General features: G+C 40.1%; 1 protein-coding gene across 1 annotated transcript in view; it reads right to left on the bottom strand.

Moving 5' to 3' along the window:
* Window positions 1-21389, bottom strand: part of SELP (selectin P (granule membrane protein 140kDa, antigen CD62)) — a 133713-nt gene that overhangs the window by 2029 nt on the left and 110295 nt on the right. The window contains exons 10-15 of the mRNA XM_006872655.1: window positions 18609-18794; window positions 12326-12511; window positions 10985-11194; window positions 9435-9620; window positions 8320-8439; window positions 274-304 (exon numbers count right to left, since the gene is read on the bottom strand). Coding sequence (XP_006872717.1) covers window positions 274-304; window positions 8320-8439; window positions 9435-9620; window positions 10985-11194; window positions 12326-12511; window positions 18609-18794 — 919 coding nt within the window. The remainder of the gene's footprint in view (window positions 1-273; window positions 305-8319; window positions 8440-9434; window positions 9621-10984; window positions 11195-12325; window positions 12512-18608; window positions 18795-21389) is intronic.

Here is a 21389-nt window from a genome sequence, read left to right on the forward strand (position 1 = left end):
GAGATTCTACCTTTCTCTGTGCCCTTTGGATATAGGCTCCCTCTTGAAAGCTTGAAAGCCAGTAATTTCTTGTCTTCGTAGTTATTGATATTTTTAAAAATATATACTTAGTTAGGCTATCTTATCTGCATATTTTACTTCAAGATAATAAAGGGGATATTGTAAAAGGCTTATTACAAAAAGAATGTTGTTTATAATCATTGTGACATATCAAGTGACTTATAAAGTCAAGCTAGAAAAATTTAATACAGTCACAAAACATTTCCAGCTTACCTGTGAGGGCTCAAGGGGCTTTTCCCATCATCTGAAATAGTGAGAAGACACAATGGTTGGTTTAAAAAAAAAATGAAGGCGAAAGATCCGTGATAGCAATCACTGGAGAAAGTTAGTCGATTGATTTACACATGGGCTGATTATAAGGGGCACATTGGGAAGGATCTCTCCTTGAGGACCTAAGAGGTAGGCCATCTCTGTTGTTGTTAAGTACTGTGGAGTCAGTTCTGACCCATAGCAACTTTGTATAAGGTTTCTAAGGAACGTCTGGTGAGCTTGAATCGCTGACCTTTCTGTTCAAACTGACTTCGCAGTCCAGCCCATTAGCCCACAGCACCACACTAGGACTCCTTTGTTGTTGTGAAGTGCTGTCAAGTTGATTCAGACTCGTACAGGGTTTCCGAGGCTATAAATCTTTACAGGAGCAGAAAGCCTCATCTTTCTCCCATGAAACAGCTGATAGTTTTGAACTGCTGACCTTAAGGTTCGCAGCCCAATTCGTAACCACTACACTACCAGAGCTCCTCAGGACTCCTTAGGATTCAGGAAATATTCAACTATTTAACTCCAGAATCCTCTGGCCTTCTTCCTCCTTCCTCTCAGTGAAAACCTCTCATGCTTCTGGTCTTTGCCTTCAGGTTCTGCCCTCCTTCCCTCTCTCCATCCTGCCCTCCTTCCCTTCTTATCTTTTTATTATTGTTGTTTATATCATTGTTTCTTGCAACTTTTGTCGTTGGCATTTGTACTACAGTAACCTGTATGCCACTTTCTCAGCCATCAGGTGAGCAAGATCATTGCATCAACAAATCCATACTCACATAGCGGTAAATATTTCCCTCTAAAATAACATATGCGATCAGAGTTCTTCTGTCTTAATCCAAGCATCAGACTCTAATAATAGGAACTTTAGACATTATAGAAGGCCTGTTAATTATCCCATGGGAAGATCATAGCTAAATTAGTTTAGGAAATATTAGGTTCAACAAAGATTGACATATTTCTTTATTACAAGGTATTAGTGAACCCTCATTGTGAGAATGCATGTGCATTTTGAATTTGCAGAAAGTGGGCATAAATCATAGAATCCTAGAAATCTGAAACCAGACTTGTGCCTGCCCCTGTTAGGGATAAGGCAATGCGGGATAATACACTGGACCACAAGGTCAGTTTGAAATGCAAGGTCACAGTTCAAATTCAATAGCCGCTCCTCAGGAACCCTATCCAGGGATCACTATGAGTCAGAGTTGACTCGATGGCACTTAACAACAACAGTGAAAACTGACTTAGTATTGAATACACTGGAGGCTGGGTGACTGTTGCTCTCTTCACTGTTCAGAGGGCTCCTTGGAAATGTCTTAAACCAAAGAAAGAAGTTGATGGGGAAGTCAGAATGCTGTGATTGCTACATGATTATGGGATTGAGAATCGGGTCTTGGGAGATTTTAGGATTTTGTTAGGCAAGCAAGCATTTTGTATCTCTTGGTGCATGTAAAGAGAATGTTGGTCTAGCAAAGAATATTGCACACTGTTTGCTATTCCCAGTCGGTGCAAATGTTAAGCTCTTGACTACTAGCCATACAGTTCAAACCCCCCAGTTATTGTTAAGAGTTTTCTAATTGGTTATGACTCATAGCAACCCTATGTAGGGTTTCTGAGGAGCAATTGGTGAGTTTGAATTGCCAGCCTTCTGATTCAAACCAAACTTTTGCTCCAGTGCTTACCCTACAGCACCACACCAGGAACCCCACCCAGGGACACCTCCAAAGAAAGGCCTGGTGATCTGCTCTGGAAGGTCACAGCCTTGAGAAGTCTATGAAGCAGTTCTACTCTGTACACATGTTGTTGTTTGTTGTTGTTAAGTACCATGGAGTGAGTTCCCACTCATAGTGACACTGTACAGGGTTTCCAAGTCTGTAAATCTTTACGGGAGCAGAAAGCCTCATCTTTCTCCCACGGAACAGCTGCGGCTGGTAGTTTCGAACTGCCAACATTGAGGTTAGCTGCCCTATTCATAACCACTATGCTACCAGAGCTCCTGACTCTGCACACTTGGGTACACATAAATCAGAATTGACAGCACCTAACAACAACATTGTAGTAGTCACACACTCACATAAGAGTATAAGGCATTTAGGAAACCAGTCACCTTGTAGTGCTGTCTTTGTGATTGGAGTTGTTGTTGTTGTTATGTGCTGTGGAGTTGATTTCGACTCATAGCGACCCTATACAGAGTTTCCAAGGCCGTAAATCTTTATGGGAACAGAAAGCCTCATCTTTCTCCCGCAGAACAGCTGGTAGTTTCGAACTGCTGACCTTGCGGTTCGCAGCCCGATTCATAACCACTACGCTACCAGAGCTCCTTTGACAAGATAAATGATTCTTCCCTGGGGCAGTTAACTAAAGGTATTGAAACTCCTAAATTCAATGAGAACTCTGTTAGGTATTTTAACATAACAATTTCTGATTAGCTGGATTTGACTACTCCTGACTCTTCTGATGCCGGAAGTTAATTTCCATGGGGAGCCAAGTGGAAGAAGGGCCTCATTAGTCTATAAACTTATGGGAAGGTTAAACATCTGAAGCAGATAAAAATGTTTTAAACCCTAAGAGATGGACTGTCCCATTCTTTTATCTTAGACCAAAGCTCTTTTTTTCTGATAAATCAAGGGGTATACAGTCATGGACATAGCCAAACACCTCATGAAATGTATTTTCTATGTTCAAAGGCAAAGGACCAAAGACTAAGGGAACAAATTCATCCATTTGGGTTACTTCCCTGTTGAAATCCCTCATCAATTCCATAATTTTCTAGACAACGTGCAGATTCCTTAGCCTGTCACACTGGCTAAGAAACACATGAATAAATGCTCATGATCACAGGCCGTTGTTGTTGTTGTTGTCAAGTGCTGTCAAGTTTCGACTCACAGTAACCCTGCTGTATAGGGTTTCCGAGGAGCAGCTGGGGGTTTAAACAGCCAATCTTGTATTAACAATCCAGAGCTTACCATACAGCACCACACCAGGACTCCCATTAGTCATTGTTGTTGTTGCTAACTACCGTCAAATCATTTCTGACTGTAATAATTAGGGTTCTATGACAACTTCACTAGACCAGGATTTCCAGAGATTTAGCACTTAGGATGTGCTTATTCCCATGGTGATGACACCTAATACAGGCATACTTAGCTCTATGATGAGTCACTCTGAGCAGCCAGTCAATTAAAGGGATGCTTCCTTGGGGGTGTGGCCTGTTCCCAATATAAAGGACATGCGGGAAAGGCTCTTTCTCTCTTTTCCACTGGAGACCTGGGACTGACTCTGCAATTGTAAGTCATTTCCTTGATAATAAACTTCTTTATACATATGTATGTTTCACTGGTTTTGCTTCTCTAGAAAACTCTACCTAAAACAGCGACCCATAACAACCTTATGCAAAACAGAATGAAACACCACCCAGTCCTACGCCATCCTCACAATTGCTGCTATGCTTGAGACCATTGCTGCTGCCATTATGCCAATCCATCTCATTGGGGGTTTCCCTTTTGTTTGCTGACCCTCCACTTTACCAAGCATGATGTCATTCTCCATGACTAGTTCCTCCTGATAGTAGTCCGAAGTATGAGAGATGAAGTCTTGTCGTCTTGGCTTCTAAGGAGCACTCTGGTTGTCCTTCTTCCAACACAGATTGGTTGTTCTTCTGGACGTCCATGGGACTTCTGCTCCAACATCATAATTCAAATGCATCAATTCTTCCAAGGTCTTTCTTATTTATTGTCCAACTTTCACATGCATATGAGGCTACTGAAAATACTGCGGTTGGGGTCAGGCTCCTTTAGTCCTCAAACTGGCATCTTTGCTCTTCAATACTTTAGCAAGTTCTTATGCATCAGATTTGCCTAATGCAATACATCATTTGATTTCTTGACTGCTGCTTGCATGATGGTGGATCAAAACAAAATGAAGTCTTCGACACATCAATCTTTTCTCCATTTATCATGATGCTATTTATAGGTCCAATGCTAAGGATTTTTGCTTTCGCTACAATGAGGTGCAACCCATATTTAAGGTTGTAGCCTTTGGTCTTCATCAGTAAGTATCGTAAGTCCTCTTGACTTTCAGCAAGCAAGGTTGTGTCATCTGCATATCGCAGGTTGTTAATATGTCTTCCTCCAGTACCAATGTTCTTCTTCATATGATCCAGTTTCTCGGATTATGTGCTCAGCATACTGGCTGAGTAAGTATGGTGGAAGAATACAACCCTGGTACACACCTTTCCCAATTTTAAACCATTCAGCTTCCTCTTGCTCTGTTCGAATGATTGCCTCTTGGTCTATGTACAGGTTCCTCATGAGCATAATTAAGTGTTCCAGAATACTTATCCTCAGAAATGTTGTCAATAGCTTGTCATGATCCAAAGAGTCAAAAGCCTTTGCATAGTCCATAAAGCACAGGTAAACATCTTTCTGGTATTCTATGCTTTCAACCAAGATCCATCTTATGTCAGCAATGTCTCTTGTTCCACATTCTTATCTGAATCTGGCTTGAACCTCTGAAAGTTCCCTGTCAATACACTGTTGCTTCTGTTTTCAATTATCTTTAGCAAAATTATACTTGCATGTGATATTAATGATACTGTCCAATGATTTCTGTATTCCATTTGGTCACTTCTCTTTGGAATGGGAACAAATATGGACCTCTTCCAATCAGTTGGCCAGGTGGCTGTCTCCCAAGTTTCTTGGTATACATGAATGAGTACCTCCAGTGCTGTATCAGTTTATTGAAAGATTTCAATTTGTAGTCCATCGTTTCCCAGAGCCTTGTTCTCTGCCAGTGCCTTTAGTGCATCTTATTCAGTACCTTTGGCTCTTAATCATATGCTATCTCTTGAAATGGTTGAACATAAACTATTTCTTTTGGATACAGTGACTCTAAGTATTCCTTCCAACTTCTTTTGATGCGTTCTGCATCATTCAATATTTTGCCCAAAGAATCCATCAGTATTTCAAGTCAAGGATTGGATTTTTGCCTCTGTTCTTTCAGCTTGAGAAATGTTGAGTGTGTTCTTCTCTTCTGTTTTTTCTAACTCCAGTAGCCATTAGAGAGATGCAAACTAAAACTACAGTGTGATATCATCTCACCCCAGCAATTAAAAAAGAAAGAAAGAAAAACACTAATGTTGACAAGGTTGTGGGGATATTGGAACTCTTATACACTGCTGGTGGAAAAGTAAAGTGGTATAACCATTATGGAAAATGGTATGATGCTTCCTTAAAAAGCTGGAAATAGAAATACCAAATGAACCAACAAACGTACTCCTAGGTACATACCCTAAAGAAATAAGATCCATGACATGAATAGACATATGCACACCCATGTTCATTGCAGCATTATGCACAAATATGGAAACAACCTAGTGTCCATCAATGGATGAATGGATAAATGAATTGTAGTACATACAATGGAATACAGTCCAATGATAAAGAATAACAACAAATCTTTAACCATCTCACAGCATGAATGAACTTGGAGAACATTATGGTGATTGAAATAAGTCAATCACAAAGGAACAAATACTGCATAAGAGCAATTATATATTTAAAAAAAAAACAAACAAGAAAAGGTTCATACACAGAAAAAAAAGTTATATGATAATTACCAGGGGTAGGAGAGGAAAAGAAGGGAAATTACTAACTAGATAGAAGACATATGTTAATAATGGTGAAGGTAACATGACCAAGGCAAAGGAAGACACTAAGAAAAACTCATGAATAAAGGGCAACTATGCCAGAGTCCTGTAGTCCTGGTGTGGTGCTGCAGGAGAAGATGTAGAATTAAATCCACAAAAAAAACCAGACTTAGTGGTCTGACCGAAAACAGAGGAATCCTCCTGACCTGGACCTGAAGCATTCCCAGAGACCACCTTTCAGCCAAACAATAGGTCCAAAAAGTAAACAGTAACCCCAGAGAGAAGTTTGTTTCTTAAGACAATCAATTAAACAAGATCAAAAGGGAAATATTTGCCCAAAATCAATGTTGAGTAGAAAATTCAAATGAATAGAAATGGGGAACCCAGGGTGAAAATGGGGTGCATGTTGACATTGTGAGGAATGCAACCAATGACATGGAATGCTGTGTACAAATGATTGAATGGAAAACTAATTTGCTCTTAAAATGTTCTCCTAAAGCACAATAATATATATATATGTGTGTGTATACATACATTTGAAGTTGTTAAGTGCCATCAAGTTGGTTCTGATCCATAGTGACCCTGTATAGGGTTTCCAAGTTGTGGTTGGTGAATTTGAACTTTCAACCTTGTGGTTCAAACTGACTTTGTAGTTTAGTGCTTATCTTATAGCACTATACCAAAAGTCCAAATATCTATATATCTATATATCTATATCTATCTATCTATATATATATAAAATATGTACGTATATAGAGTCCTGGTGTGGTGCCGTAGGATTAGCACTGGACTGTGAACCACAAGGCCAGTAGTCCAAACCAACCAGCAACTCCTTGGAAACCGTATAAGGGTCACTATGAGTCAGAACCAACTGAATTCAATGGCACTTAAAAGCAACAACATATTTATAGAGAGAGGAGAACCCCATTATATATATCTATATATCTATATATAGATACATATAGTTGTTGTTGTTGTTAGGTGTCATCGAGTCAGTACCAACCCATAGCGACCTTATGCACAGCAAAACGAAACAGTTTCCCATCCTGGGCCAACCTTACTACTTTTGCCACGCTTGAGTCCATTGATGCTGCCACTTGGCCAATCCATCTCGTTGGGGGTCTTCCTCTTTTTCTCTGACCATCCACCTTACCAAACATGATATCCTTCTCCAGTGACTGGTCCCTCCTGCCAGTATGTCTGAAGTATGAGAGACAAAGTTTGGCCATCTTGGCTTCCATCGTGGCTGCATTTCTTCCAAAATGGATTTATTGGTTCTTTTGGCAGCCTATGGCACTTTAAATAGTCTCTTCCAACACCATAACTCAAAAGCATCAATTCTTCTATGGTCTTCCTTATTCACTGTCCACTTTCACATGCATATGAGGTTATTGAAAATACCATGGCTTGGGTCAGGTGCACCTTAGTCTTCAAGCTGACATCTTTGCTCTTTAACATCTGTGCTCTTTGAGCTTCATCAGTAAATGTTTTAAGTCCTCTTCACTTTCAGCAAGCAAGGTTATATCATCTGCATATTGCAGGTTGCTAATGAGTCTTCCTCCAATCCTGATGCTACGTTTTTCTTCATAGAACCCAACTTCTTGGATTATCTGCTTAGCATACAGGTTGAATAAGTATGGTGAAAGAATACAACCTTGTCGCACACCTTTTTAAAATTTAAGCCATTCAGTGTTCCCATGTTCTCTTCGAACAACTGCTTCTTGGTCCAGGTACAGATTCCTCTTAAGAATACTCATACTTTACAATGTTGTCCAGAGCTTGTCATGATCCACACAATTGAAAGCCTTTGTGTAGTCAATAAAGCACAGGTAAACATCTTGCTGATATTCTCTGCTGGTATATATATATATATATAAAAGTCCATGCTTTTGAGTCCCAGAACCTAAAAAAGCTAATCAATAAATGAGTTGCATGAAGGAAAGAGTAAGGGAAACAAGACCTTCTCCAGTTAGGTTTGGTAATAATGTAAGGCCACCTCCTCGGAAACCCTATACAGGGTCACTATGGGTCAGAACCAACTCAATGGCACTTAACAACAACAACCTAGACCAGAGATTCCCACATATCAATCTGAATACCAGTCTCATGGAAAAATTTGGGGAGGAAAATTCAGATTTCCGAACCCATACCAAGATCTCTCTGTACCAAGATCTGAATTTTTCATAAAGTTCTCCCAGGCAACTCTGATCTGCACCCAGTTCTCAAAACCACTTACCTTGGCCTTGTTTTATTTTAATGCAAATGTTTTCAAACATGAACTACTGGAGTCAAAATTTAAGCTCCCATACCTCAAGTCACATAAATTAATAAAATAAGGAGAAGACTCTTTTCTTATTTACCTTTTTGTCTGAACCGTCTTCTTAGCAGAGCCAGGAGTGTCCCACCTATCAAGAGACCAGTTGTAGAAGCCACGGCTCCACCAAAGTAAGTCAGGGCTTCCTGGATAGTCAATGGTCCTGCTGCAAAACAAACACACACCAAGAGAGCATGAAAAGTATATTGTAGTTGTCATTATCCTAGAAGAGTCCCAGAGCTCTAAGATGTGAGACCAAGTTGAGCCATCAGTAGTCACAATGCAACCAGGCAAGCTTTGAAGGCAACCATTGCAATGGAAGAGAAATGTTGTTGTTAGTGCCATCTAGTTGGTCCCAACTCATAATGATCCTGTATCAGGTTTCCTAGGAGCAACTGGTGAGTTTGAACTACCAAAGTTGAGGTTCAAACTGACCTTGCAGTCCAGTGCTTATCTTACAGCAGCACACAGGACTCCTGAAGAGAAACAGGCCCCAGTTTTATACCTAAGAATGAAGTATCAAAAGTAATTTCCAAAGGAGTCAGGGTAAAGACTCTCCATGATAAGAATTAAATGATAGAATAAATGGAAGTGTGTGCAAATAAACTCAAACATGAATAATTTATTGGGCAACTTAATTTGAAGTTTTGCAATAAAAAGAAGTCATAAGTTGCTAGGGGGAAAATGAGGGGAAAGGAGGATTGAAATAAATCTTGCAAACAGTTTAATCAAGGAAAATCTGTGGTGTTTCCAGAGATTTGTGGTAAATAACGATCTTCTGAAATAATAAACTAGGAGTACACGTGAGATATTCTCTTCACATTAATTAAGTCGAAGGCTGCTAACTGAAAGGTCGGTAGTTCAAACCTACCAGCTGCTCCTCAAAACCCTATATAAGGTTGCTATGAGTTGGAAGTAACTTGATAGCAGTTAACAACAACAACCACCTAAGGAAATGACTGCTGGTTATCTATTCAGTCAGTGAATTTAATCCCCACCTCTCTGTATAAGGCAAGGAAATTCAGCTTGATTTGTTGTGAAATGCTCAGGAGAAACCCAGTGATGGGAAGTGAGACTATTGTTAGAGATGTACAGAGAAGAAACATTGATTAGTTATTTTCTGTATCAAGGTGACTTTTTTAATCCATATGAGAAATATACCTTGGCAGCTTGGCATTGTAGTAGACCAGTGGCCATTCTCTTGGCATGCTGTTCTTGCTGAGCCATTAAGTACTTGACCCTCTGGACAATTGAAGGCGCAGGTAGAACCATAGCTGAAATTTCCCCAGTAGTTGGAACAGTTCATCTCTAATGGTTTAATAATGTGCAGGTCAGAACATTTAACAGCTGAAGGAAAATAGGATGCAGGAAAAACAAACATGTCAAATGAAGGCACAAAAGACTGTAGTTTCACTTATAACCTGTTAGTGCCAGTAGATGAAGTTGAATGTAAATGGTCAGAGAGGAAATGAGTCACAGCAGCTCATCCAACATCACACCAGTTAAAACATCCACTCAAAGAAGGATAGTCAAAGGACCAGGACAGGCACGTGGAGCCCACTGCCATCAAGTCGAGTCTGACTTAGAACTACCTTTTAGGACAGAGTAGAACTAACTGTCCTGTGGAGTTTCCAAGAATGCAAATCTTTGTGAGCTCATATCATCATTCTCCCATGGAGATGTTGGTGGGTTTGAACTGTTGACTATGGTTAGCAGCCTAATATTTAACCCACTGTGCTACCAGAGCTCCTTTGGAAGATAGTACCAAAAAAAACCCAAACCCACTGCGATCAAGTTGATTCTGACTCATAGAAACCCTTTATAGGGTTTCTAAGACTGTAAATCTTTACATGAACAGATAGCCTTATCTTTCCCCATGGAGTGGGTGGTGGGTCTTGAACTACTGACTTTTTGATTATCAGCCCAATGCATAGCCCACAGCCTACCAATACCAATAAATACTTACTGGTGGCTTGACCAATCTTATCTCCAAAAATATTATTTATAAAATTTTACTCCTTGAAAAATTATTATTCTAAATGTTATCATTACCATCACCAGTTAGCAACTATGAGGCACATCTCCATGAGTTGATTAAAGCACTTAAGTGTTTATCATGACTGAACTCTTGAATGTTTGGAAGAAGTAGAGGCTATCATTCCTTTAAAACTATTTTTAAGAAACTTCTAATTCTTTCTCTTAATTAATGGGTAGGGAACTAAAGCTCAGGCAACTAAACTGAAGTCAAATCAACATTGTTGAGTAATAGTGACATTTGCAAAGCACCATGCTGCAATCTATGATGAACAAGACATAGGTTTCATTGCTTTGTATATAGGGTGATAACTCTTAAGGAGGTATCAAACGTGGTTTATCTTTTTATTGAGGTCTCAATTTTATGAATAACAGGGGATGTGTTCACTGTCACATAATTAATAGAACTGCAGCTTGTTTTTCCAGGTTCTATGGTGTAGCATGCTCATTGTCCTAACACATTTTGGACATTAGCATTTGACAGGAGGACGTGGAGAGGCAATGTGCCTGCTGCACTTGACTTCTGAATAGGGACAGAGGATTGATGTGACGTTCACGAAGGAAAGAACTGAAGAAAGAAGTTGTTGGGGTGGGTGTCATGTCAACAGGCAGGCACAATGATAATTGTTGAGTGTCTACAGGAAGGCAGCATCAGACTGGCCTGCTTTGCACATTACCTGTGCACGTTGGTGCTACTGCTGTCCATTGTCCTGAAGGACTGCATCGGAGAATGCGGTCTCCTGTGAGTTTGAACCCAGCATTGCATCCAAAGTAACAAGTGGTATTCAAACCCAAAGTTCCTACATGATGGGAGCATGACATTGTCCCCTGCCCAGGGGTGATGAGGGCTGGGCATCGTATCGCTGAAGTTGTAGGTAACGCTATGCCTGGTGTGAGAAAAATGTCACAATTTAAGGAGTCTTCAATTAAAAGGAGCATATAGCAGAGTTAAGGCCTTCCATTCCTTTCATGGTAAGGAGTCTCTAGCAATATATTCTTAAGGAATAGATATTCCTCCTTAAAGAAAAATACTAATCTCAGGTCTGGAAAACAAGATGAGGAAAATTACTTAAAAGAGAACTTGGAGGGATGATTCTCTTGGTTAGGCAAAGAAATGGGAGTGCCAATGTTGTAAATATCTTTTTAAAGCAGAAGAGTTGGTGCAGAAATACAAGAAATTCAATAGACAGTCAAGTGGGCTTGGGCAGATTGCCTGTTTGCCCCTGCTTTATTGAGACATGGACTTGTCCCATGACCAAAGCTGAGCATGACACAGGAATGACACCGGCAACTCTGTCACTAACTTGCCCTGTTGTCAGAAGACAAAGACTTTTCTGCACCTCAATCCCCCAATTTGAAAAATTGGGCTAGTGGCTTCACCCCTTATATTTTCTCTTGGCTGTGAAGTAATAGAGGCCATTCAATGGACTCAAACAGCTTTTGGAGATAAAGAGGCCAACATATGAAATATTAAAACCAATAATATATATTTTACTTATACACATAAATTTTTCTTTTACTTTTTGTAAGTACTTTTAATCTACAGGGTGTGTTCCTTAGACCCAATAGATAAACAGAAGTAGTGTTTTAAGAATAATAATAACACAATGTGTATCTATCACATAGTAAGAAGCTATACAGGCATACCTTGGAGCTATTGCAGATTTGGGTTCATATCACAATAATGCAAGTTGCACACATTTTTGGTAGCTTCTCAGTGCACATAAAAGTTAGGTTATGCTATACTGTAGACTATTAAATGTGTAATAGAGTACAAAAAAGTTTGAAATATTATGAGAATCGCCAAAATGCACCACAGAGTCACAAAGTGAGCACATACTGATGCAACAGATTTTTTTAACCCATGGTTGCCACAAACCTTCCATTTGTAAAAAAATCCAATATCTGGAAAGTGCAATTAAGCAAAGCACAATAAAACAAGGTATGCCTGTATAAATGTTCATTGTTATCAAAGAAATTAGCACAAGAAGAGGAATTAAAAACATATATTGTTTTACTTTTACAGGTGGGTGGAGGTGCTGTCCATTTCCCAGAAGTTGTGCATTCCACACTCTTGGATCCTTTCAGCTTAAAGCCCTTACTGCAGGAGAAGTGGCAAGTGGAGCCGACACGGAACTTTCCAGGAGTGTCAGAACAATCTATGCTGCCCCATTCTAGGGGAAACAACTCTGGGCACCTGGTGGCTGGAGCATCAAATCAAGAGTGTCACAGTCTTCAAGTTTATTCAGAACTTCTATTCATCATTCACTCATGTATTCAACAATTATTTGCTAAGCACCTACTATGTGGGTGCTTCATTATGCACCAAGCACTCCATACAAATAAGGCTGAGGGGAGGGATGGTGGGCTTGCAGAGAGAAGTAAAGTTGGAGTCATGGAGATAAAGAAAGTCAAGGACTTAAGCAGTCACACTCAACCATTTGCATTTCCCTCCTCTTTTCTCTGTGCACTCTGCTTCAGAGACCTCATAGCCTCTCATTCCTACTAGCTTAGCTCTGTGGGTTAGTTCAGGGCTTCACACTTCTGCCCCTTATCCTGCCTAACACCACTTCCTCTTGGATATTCTGCCACCTTTTCAAATTCAACAGGTCTACAACTTCAACTCGTTTGTTTGTCAGTTTGTCATACTGTGGTGGCTTGGATGTTGCTGTGACGCTTGTAGCTATGCCACTGGTAGTTTACCAGCTGGGTCACCCATGGTGGACAGGTTTCAGCAGAGCTTCCAGACTAAGACAGAATATGAAGAAGGAGAAGCAGACTGCTTCTGTGAATGTATAGTCACTGAAAACTTTATGAATCACAGCAGAACACTGTCAGATATAGTGTCAGAAGACGAAAACAGTATGAATAGCATCAGAATATAAAGGAGCTCTGGTAGTGTTGTGGTTACGAATCGGGCTGCAAACCTTAAGGTCAGCAGTTTGAAGCTGCCAGCTGTTCCATGGGAGAAAGATGAGGCTTTCTGATCCCGTAAAGATTTATAGCCTCAGAAACCCTGTACAAGGTCGCTATAAGTTGGAACTGACTCCACGGCACATAACCACCACCATAGTCAGATACGGTGCCAGAGGATCAACCCCTCAGGTTGGAAGGCACACAAAATGTAACTGGGGAAGACCTGCATCAAAGTAGAGTTGACCATGATGATGGGAATGAAGTAAAGCCTTTGGGACCTTCATTTGTGGATGGAGCACAACTCAAAATGAAGAGAAAACAGCTGCAAAATTCCATTAATTATTGAAACATGGAATGTAGTAACTGTGAATCCAGGAAAATTGGAAGTTGTCAAAAATTAAACAGAGCACATAAAGATCAATATTCTAGACATTAATGCAAGGGTATTGGACATTTTGAATCTGACAAAATGAAACAACTGGTTTACTATGCTAGGAATGAAAAATTCAATAGGCCTAGTGTAGTATTCATCATCAAAAAGAATATTTCAAGATCTATCTTGAAGTGAAACGGTGTCTGTGATAGGGTAATGTTCAGATGTCTATAAGAAAGACAAGTTAATGCCACTCTTATTCAAATTTATATACCAACCACTGAAGTCAGTGATGGTGAAATTGAAGAATTCTACCAACTTCTTCAGTCTGAAATTGATCAAACATACAAACAAGATGGATTGATAATTAATGGTGGTAGGAATACAAAGGTTGGAAACAAAGAGGAAGGATCAGTAGTTGGAAAATATGATCTTGGTGATAAAAACGCTGCTGCAGATTGCATGGTAGAATTTTACAAGACCAATAACCTATTCATTATAAACATCTTTAAAACAACATAAAATGCAAGGATGGAATAACCAGATGGAATACACTGGAATCGAACTGACTACAACTGTGGGAAGAGACAGTGGAAAAGTTCAATTTCACCAGCCAAAACAAGACCAGGGGAAGACTGTGAAACATATCATCAATTGCTCATATGCAAGTTCAGGCTGAAGCTGAAGAAAAAAAAACACAAGTCCATGAGAGCCAAAATATGACCTTGAACATACCCCATCTGAATTTAGAGACCATATCAAGAAGAGATTTAATAGATTACACACTAATTATTGAGGACCAGAAGAACTGGAATGACATCAAGAACATCATGCAGGATAAAAAAGTAAAAGGTCATTTAAAAAGACAGAAAAGAAAGAAAAAACAAAAATGGATGTCAGAAGAGGCTGTGAAACTAGTTCTCCAGTGTAGAGATGCTAAGGCGAATGGAAGAAATGAGGACGTGAAAGAGCTGAACAGAAAATTTCAAGAGGCAGCAAAAGAAGACATAGTCAAGTATTATAATACAATTTGCAAAGACCTGGATTTAGAAAGCCAAAAGAAAAGAACAGGCTCATCATTTTTCAAGCTGAAAGAATTGAAGAAGAAAAAAAATTGAAGCCTCAACTTGTAATATTAAAGGATTCAATGGGACAAATGAACTTGTGGTATGGCACTGTAGGATCAGCACTGGACTGTGAGCCACAAGGTCAGCAGTTCAAACCTACCATCAACTCCTTGGAAACTCCACACAGGGTCGCTATGTATTGGAATCTACTCGATGACATATAACAACATGGGCAAAATATTGAATGATGCAGGAAGCATCAAAAGAAGATGAAAGAAATACACTGTCATTATATCAAAAAGAAATGATCACTGGTCAACCATTTCAAGAGTTAGCATATGATCAAGAGCCAATAGTACTGAAAGAAGCAGTCCAAGCTTCACTTAAGTTATAGGCAAAGAAAACAAACAAGGCTCCAGCAATTGATGGAGTTGCAATCTTTCAACAATGATGCAGCATTGAAGGGGCTCACTCATCTATGTCTAGAAATTTGAAGACCGCTACCTGACCAACTAACTAGAAGAGATCCATACTGTACCAGGCAGAGAGGTAGAACTGGGAAAGAAATTCGGAGCCAGGATGGTCTCTCCCCTCCCTCCCCCGCAACTAGGTAAGGCTAGCAATTAGAAGATGGATCCAGCATCCAAACATGGTTTTGCAGAGGTCAATGACAATTATAAGGATTCAGAGAACAGTAGTCTAACTAAGGATAGTATGTATATCAACAACCAGTGGGGATTAGGGGTTGGATCACAGTGACTTGATACAAACAATTTGGTATGAAAACAGCATCATGATTGGTCAGTACAAGATCCTCAGGCAGTGCTTAGCTTCAGGGAAAGGACAAAGGCAGCAAGGAAACTAGAACATATATGCAGGATCCAGGTCCAAAAGGGTTCAGGCAACTGGCATTCCAATTAAAAATAAGTATCTGTGGAACCACCACAAAAATAAGCCTGGAATTGCACTCTGAAGAGGGGGACTTGGAGCTTCACCTGCTACACTGCTCTTGCAGCTCTGATGGTCCCTAAGACTTTCTGATGTACCTGAGGACTCTGCAAAACACTATGTGAACATCAGGGGGCTGCAGGGAGTGCTGAATGATTTAAGATTCATGAACTCATAGGATCACAAGAGGAACTGGATATATTTGACTCTATTTAGAACATGGGAGTCCTGGTGTGGTGCTGTGGATTAATGCGCCAGACTGCAAAGCCATTTGAACTGCAAGATTGGTGGTTCAAGCTCACCAACTTCTCCTTGGAAATAGTATACAGGGTCACTGTGGGTCAGAACCAACTCTATGGCACTTAACAACAACAACCATTTAGAGCATGCATTTGAGGATGAGGTAGAAACACAAAACCAGAGCTCAAGATGAGACCCAGACAAAGCTGCTAACTCTAAGATCCATAGGTGGCCATGGTCAAGGTTGGACTGCAGTGGACTGGGCAAGCAAGGTAAGAGAACACTGTGCTTCTTATTGTGGAAAAAAGAGGTCTGGGAAGGAGTGAGTGGAGCCAAGAGCTTGTGAGATTACAGATTTAACAACCATATTGTTGCATATGCAATTTTAAATTTTAGTGATAATTTTAAAAGAGAAATGTTTGATTCTTTCACCTTGAAACAGAATGTAGAAAACCAGAGATCATGATAAATGTTTATGAAACGGAAGAATGAACTCATGAGAAGTAAATGAACAAATAATGGAGCACAAGCCCTAATCTGTAAAGGTTCCACATTGTTCAGGTGACTTCTAGTACACCTATGTGCCAGCAGATGGTAGCATGCATGCCCTCTAATGTACATTATCTCTAGCAGGGGAAGGACCTCACACTTCTCCTTTTGGAATTAGGAAAAGTGAAGGCTATATGTATGAAATAACTTTCTCAAGGAGAACCTGAAAAGAGTAATTCAGGTCTTTGGATATATTAATTCACTTCTCATTCTACAAGAAGTAATAGCTGTTGTCACATAATAGATTTCTATCAACACATTCTCTCATCTGGTCACCAGATACTACTCTTTCTCAAGTGTATTCCAGCAGTTAAACCTGCAAACTGGATCACTGAATGAGTCAATTTACAAATGACTGAGCCAGGATTTTAAAACCCTTGGCTGCTAACTGAAAGGTTGGTGGTTCAAACCCACCAGCTAAACTATGTGATAAAGATGTGGCAATCTGCTTCTGTAAATATGTACAGCCTTGAAAAGTCTATGGGTGCATTTCTACTGTTTTACATGATCTCCATGAGTCAGAATCAACTGGACAGCTGCCGGTTTGTTTTAGGTTTTGAACCGTGATTTAGAAATGTTGCCACAAGGTGGCAATGTAGCATTGTGGTTAAAAAGCCAATGCTTTTTAGATTCCTGGTGTGGCGCTGTAGGATAAGCATTGGTCTGCTAACCATAAAGTCAGTGGTTCAAACCTACCACCTGCTCTTTGGAAACTCTATTGCAGGGTCGCCATAAATCAGAACTGTCTCTACTGCACTTGACAGCAATAACATAGTTGGACTTGCCTTCGTGGCGCTGGAGGATAAACACTAGATTGCTAACCTCAAGGTCACCTATTGAAACCCTCCAGTCTTTCATTGGGAGAAAGAGGAAGCTTTTTGTTCTGGTAAAGATTTACAACCTTGGAAACCCTATTACACATGGTTACTATGAGTCAGAATAGAATGGGAGGCAGTGAGTTTTGAGTGAGTTTATACAAAGACTTATGAAGCGGATGGTGGCGCTGTGGGCTTTGGAATGTAAACCATGTCAAACCAGTAACTGTTCAATGAAGCTGTCTGTGATGATAAAGATTTACAGCCTCAGAACTCCAAGGAGAAGTCCAACTGTTCTGTAGAGTCACTTAGTGCTAGAATTGACTTTATGGTAGTGTAGATGGATTGGCCAAGTGGCAGCATCGATGGACTCAAGCGTGGCAATGATAGTGAGGTTGACCCAGGATTGGGCAGTGGTTTGTTCTGCTGTGCATAAGGTCGCTATGGGTCAGTACCAACTCAATGGCACCTAACAACAGCAGCATTTTTATTATTTCTGACCTCGTTACTGACTACATTCAATGATAAATTATAACAAGGGTGCTGTCTGAAGCTAAAGATGAATTATCAATGAATTCATTAAATTTCTATTTTAGATCATACTGTGGGGTAATCAAAGACAGATACAATGCAACTTTTGAAGATTTTACTAATTCATAAGCAATAGAGCTTATATTTGAGTACATTTTACCAGCAAATGAAAATAATCCTCAATTCAAAGGATATTTGTCAGACAATCACTGTCATTGTACCTAGTTGCTGCAGAGGATACACACAAGCAGAAGGCACAATGCCTGCCCTCAGGAAGCTTAAAATCCATATAAAAGCAAAGGGAGGAGATATGTGCATTTACAGATTGAGGGACTCTTGAAAGATGAGAATTAACATACAACAACAATCCCTGAATAAACTGAATGGGCTCAGTGTCTGAAACTCACTAGTGCTTGAAGAAAATGAATGCAAGTATGGATGAAGAGTGTCTTAGAAAAAAGGAATTAAAAGCCCAAATAAGTGTCGGCTTCATAACTTATTAACAGTGTTATGTTAGACAAATTACTTAACCTCTCTGAGCCCTAATTTCTTCATAAAAATGGAGGTATATTATTTACTCTCATTACTTTAGTAAACATTAAATCCTACAATGACATCAAAACACTTCATAAACTATGACATGTTTAACTAGAATTATTAATAAATGATTATTCACAAACAGAGATGAAGATAGAGTGGGGAGAGAGAGATGGAAAGACAGCAGCTTTTGGTCTAGATGACCATGTTTTGTGAAGAATGTACTGTTTGCTTTAGCTGAATAACATTCTTACATGAGTCTGATTCTCCAGTTCTTATAATGTTAGCTGAAAAGCCACGAGAAAGGACAGATCCATGGTCCTACCTTCACACGTTGGAGAGGAACCTGTCCAGTGTCCAGAGGTAGTACATTCCAACCTTTCTGGTCCAGATAAAGAAAACCCTTCATCACAGCTGAATTGGCATGTGGATTTATAGCTGGAATCCCCAAGAGATTGGTCACAGGTCATGTTTCCATTCTGAGGACTTTGCAGAGGTGTGCAGGTAAGAGCTATCATAGAGAGAAGAAAGTATTTTATAAGTCAGCAACCTGAAATGACTCGAGTGTGTGTGTTATAATCCTTAGCACCCAAAGGCATCATTTGGTTAGAAATCAATGCTGGTATTTCATGATGTGCACTGTCACCAGTGAGAGGCTGTGGGTGTATAAAACAGCAGTGTTTTGTGTGTGAATGTTTCAGGAGATGTAAAACTGACATCCTGAAACATTCATCCACAAAAGCATTTGAAAGGTGATTTTTAAAAGGAAGGAATGACATGTTTGGAAAGATTGTCATACAGCTCATTCCAGTTGTCCCTGAGCAGAGTGGTGGCTGCTTCCTTGATGCCTTCTTCACAAACAGACCTAATGACCTTCCCAGAAAGCAGTAACTAGTAATCGGGGAAAAGAATATAAGAAGGTAGAATGGCAATAGGAAACAGAGGGGAAAAATGAGATCAGTGATGTTACATTGTGGGGATTACAATCAACGACATGAAACAAAATGTGTATAAATTGTCAAATGGAAAACTGATCTGCTCTATAATCCTTCACCCAATTGACAATAAAAAGTTAAAATTTATATATATGGGGTAAAATACTTTTTATATTCCCAAACTCCTTTCCCCAACCAGATTGTAGAAAGAATTGGAGTCCAAATCCTGACTCTGTTCCTCATGAGTAATGTATCTCTAGACAATAGCCTATCTGAACTTCAATTTCTTTAGTTGTGAAAATGGGAAAAATAAAAACCGTTGTTTTCCAGGCATCCTTAAGGAGCTCTGGTAGCATAGTGGGTTAGGAGTTGGGCTGCTAACCATGTCACATCTACCAGTGGCTCCAGGGGAGAAAGATGAGACTTTCTGTTCCTGTAAAGATTTACAACACTGTTCAGGTTGCTATGAGTCACCTATTTAACAAGTTAAACTAGATCTCACAGTTCTTTTCCATATTTTATACAAGTAGAGTCTGTGGCACGAAGGCACCTGCTTTCCTTCAGTGTGGCTGCACTAATAGAGGTGGTGGTTTTTGTTGTTATGTGCCATCGAGTCAATTCAGACTCACAATGACCCGACAGACAGAGCTGAACTGCATCATAGAGCTTCCAAGGCTGTACAACTTTACAAAGGCACACTGCCACATCTATCTTCCATGGAACAGCTGGTGGGTTCAAACTACCAACCTCTCTGTTAGCAACCAAGCATTTAGCCACTATAGCATCAGGGCTCCTGTGTTGTTGCTGTTAATGGCTGAGTTAGTTCTGACTCATACATAGTAACCCTGTTTGGGGTTTTTGAGGAGCGACTGATGGATGTGAACCACCAACCTTGAGGTTAGCAATCCATTGTTTATTCTACATCAGGGCACCAGGGCTCCCTTAGGTATTAACCCAGCTGTAGATAATACTTGTCTTTGAACAGCTCTGTGAATTTTGACAAGCCACTTAACCTTCTTAAGTCTCAATTTTTTAACCTGAAAAGTGAGAAGAACAGCATTGTAAGAGGGGGCTTCAGAGAGTTTGTGGAAAATGGAATGAAAAGATAATGGCATTTTTCTTCAAACATTTGGAAGCCCTCTCATATAGCAACAAGGATTTTTTTAAAGATCAAAAGCTAAAATAATAAATAGCATGCAAATGTTAATGCTGTCAGGATGTCTATTTATGGATTAATAAAATAATAAAGCTGGGATTAAATCTGCTGGCATTAAAAAGCGAAGACTAAGTAAACACATAGCTCAGGGTGTTTCTTCACTCTTTGACCTGGTTGAGAAACATAGGACCATTGGAGATCTTCCACCTTGAGAACGTTTTCTATGCTTTTCTCTTCCCTTCTTTCCTTTCCATCTCATGCTAAATTCCTCCAAAATGGATCAATTTGTCCAAAGACCTAGTTGTTTTCTGCCACTGAAACAACTTTCAGTATTAAGTGTGTATGGGGGTTGGGAGGGGAGGTGGGTAGAGGGAAGGGGAGGAGAGGAGACAACTCAAGAACCCTGCAACAGGTAAGGGCAAAATGCAACCTTATAAGACAATATTATAGCAACCATATAAGACAGTAGAACTACCTCCATAATGGAAGGAAAAGTGATGGAGTTCATTTCCAGCTCTTTCTCTAACAGCAAGGGTGGCTGTGGAGAAGTGGTGGAAATTGTTTGCCGACACACTCTCAGAAATATTGCAACATCTAGAGGATTGCAAGACTCACTGTATCTTCCTGCCCAGCCCACGTTTGGATATTTCACTTGATAGCCACTCAGCAACCAGAGAGGTTGAGGAGAAAGTTCAGTCAGTAAACAAAGAACAAAAAAACAGAAGGGAACTGGAAGGTCACAGGAAGCAGTGGTGAGTAGAAACCTCCTTGCTGTGAAACGCCCATTGGCAGGCCAGGATGGGGCAATGAGCTGTAATCTGTGCCCTGCACAGCTCAGGGCGGCCCGGAAGAACTCTGAGAACTGTGATAACCCACAGCAAAGACTCCACGTCCTTCCCTAAAACTGACAAGAGTTTGTGATGCATGTAGTCTTCAATGAGCCAGAATGTGAGTGAGGGCGCAGGATTACAGCCCCACCCCCATTCTCTCCATACCCAGATCTGCAGGTGCCAAC

Source organism: Chrysochloris asiatica, unplaced genomic scaffold, assembly GCF_000296735.1.
Source record: "Chrysochloris asiatica unplaced genomic scaffold, ChrAsi1.0 scaffold00207, whole genome shotgun sequence".
NCBI lineage: Eukaryota > Metazoa > Chordata > Mammalia > Afrosoricida > Chrysochloridae > Chrysochloris > Chrysochloris asiatica.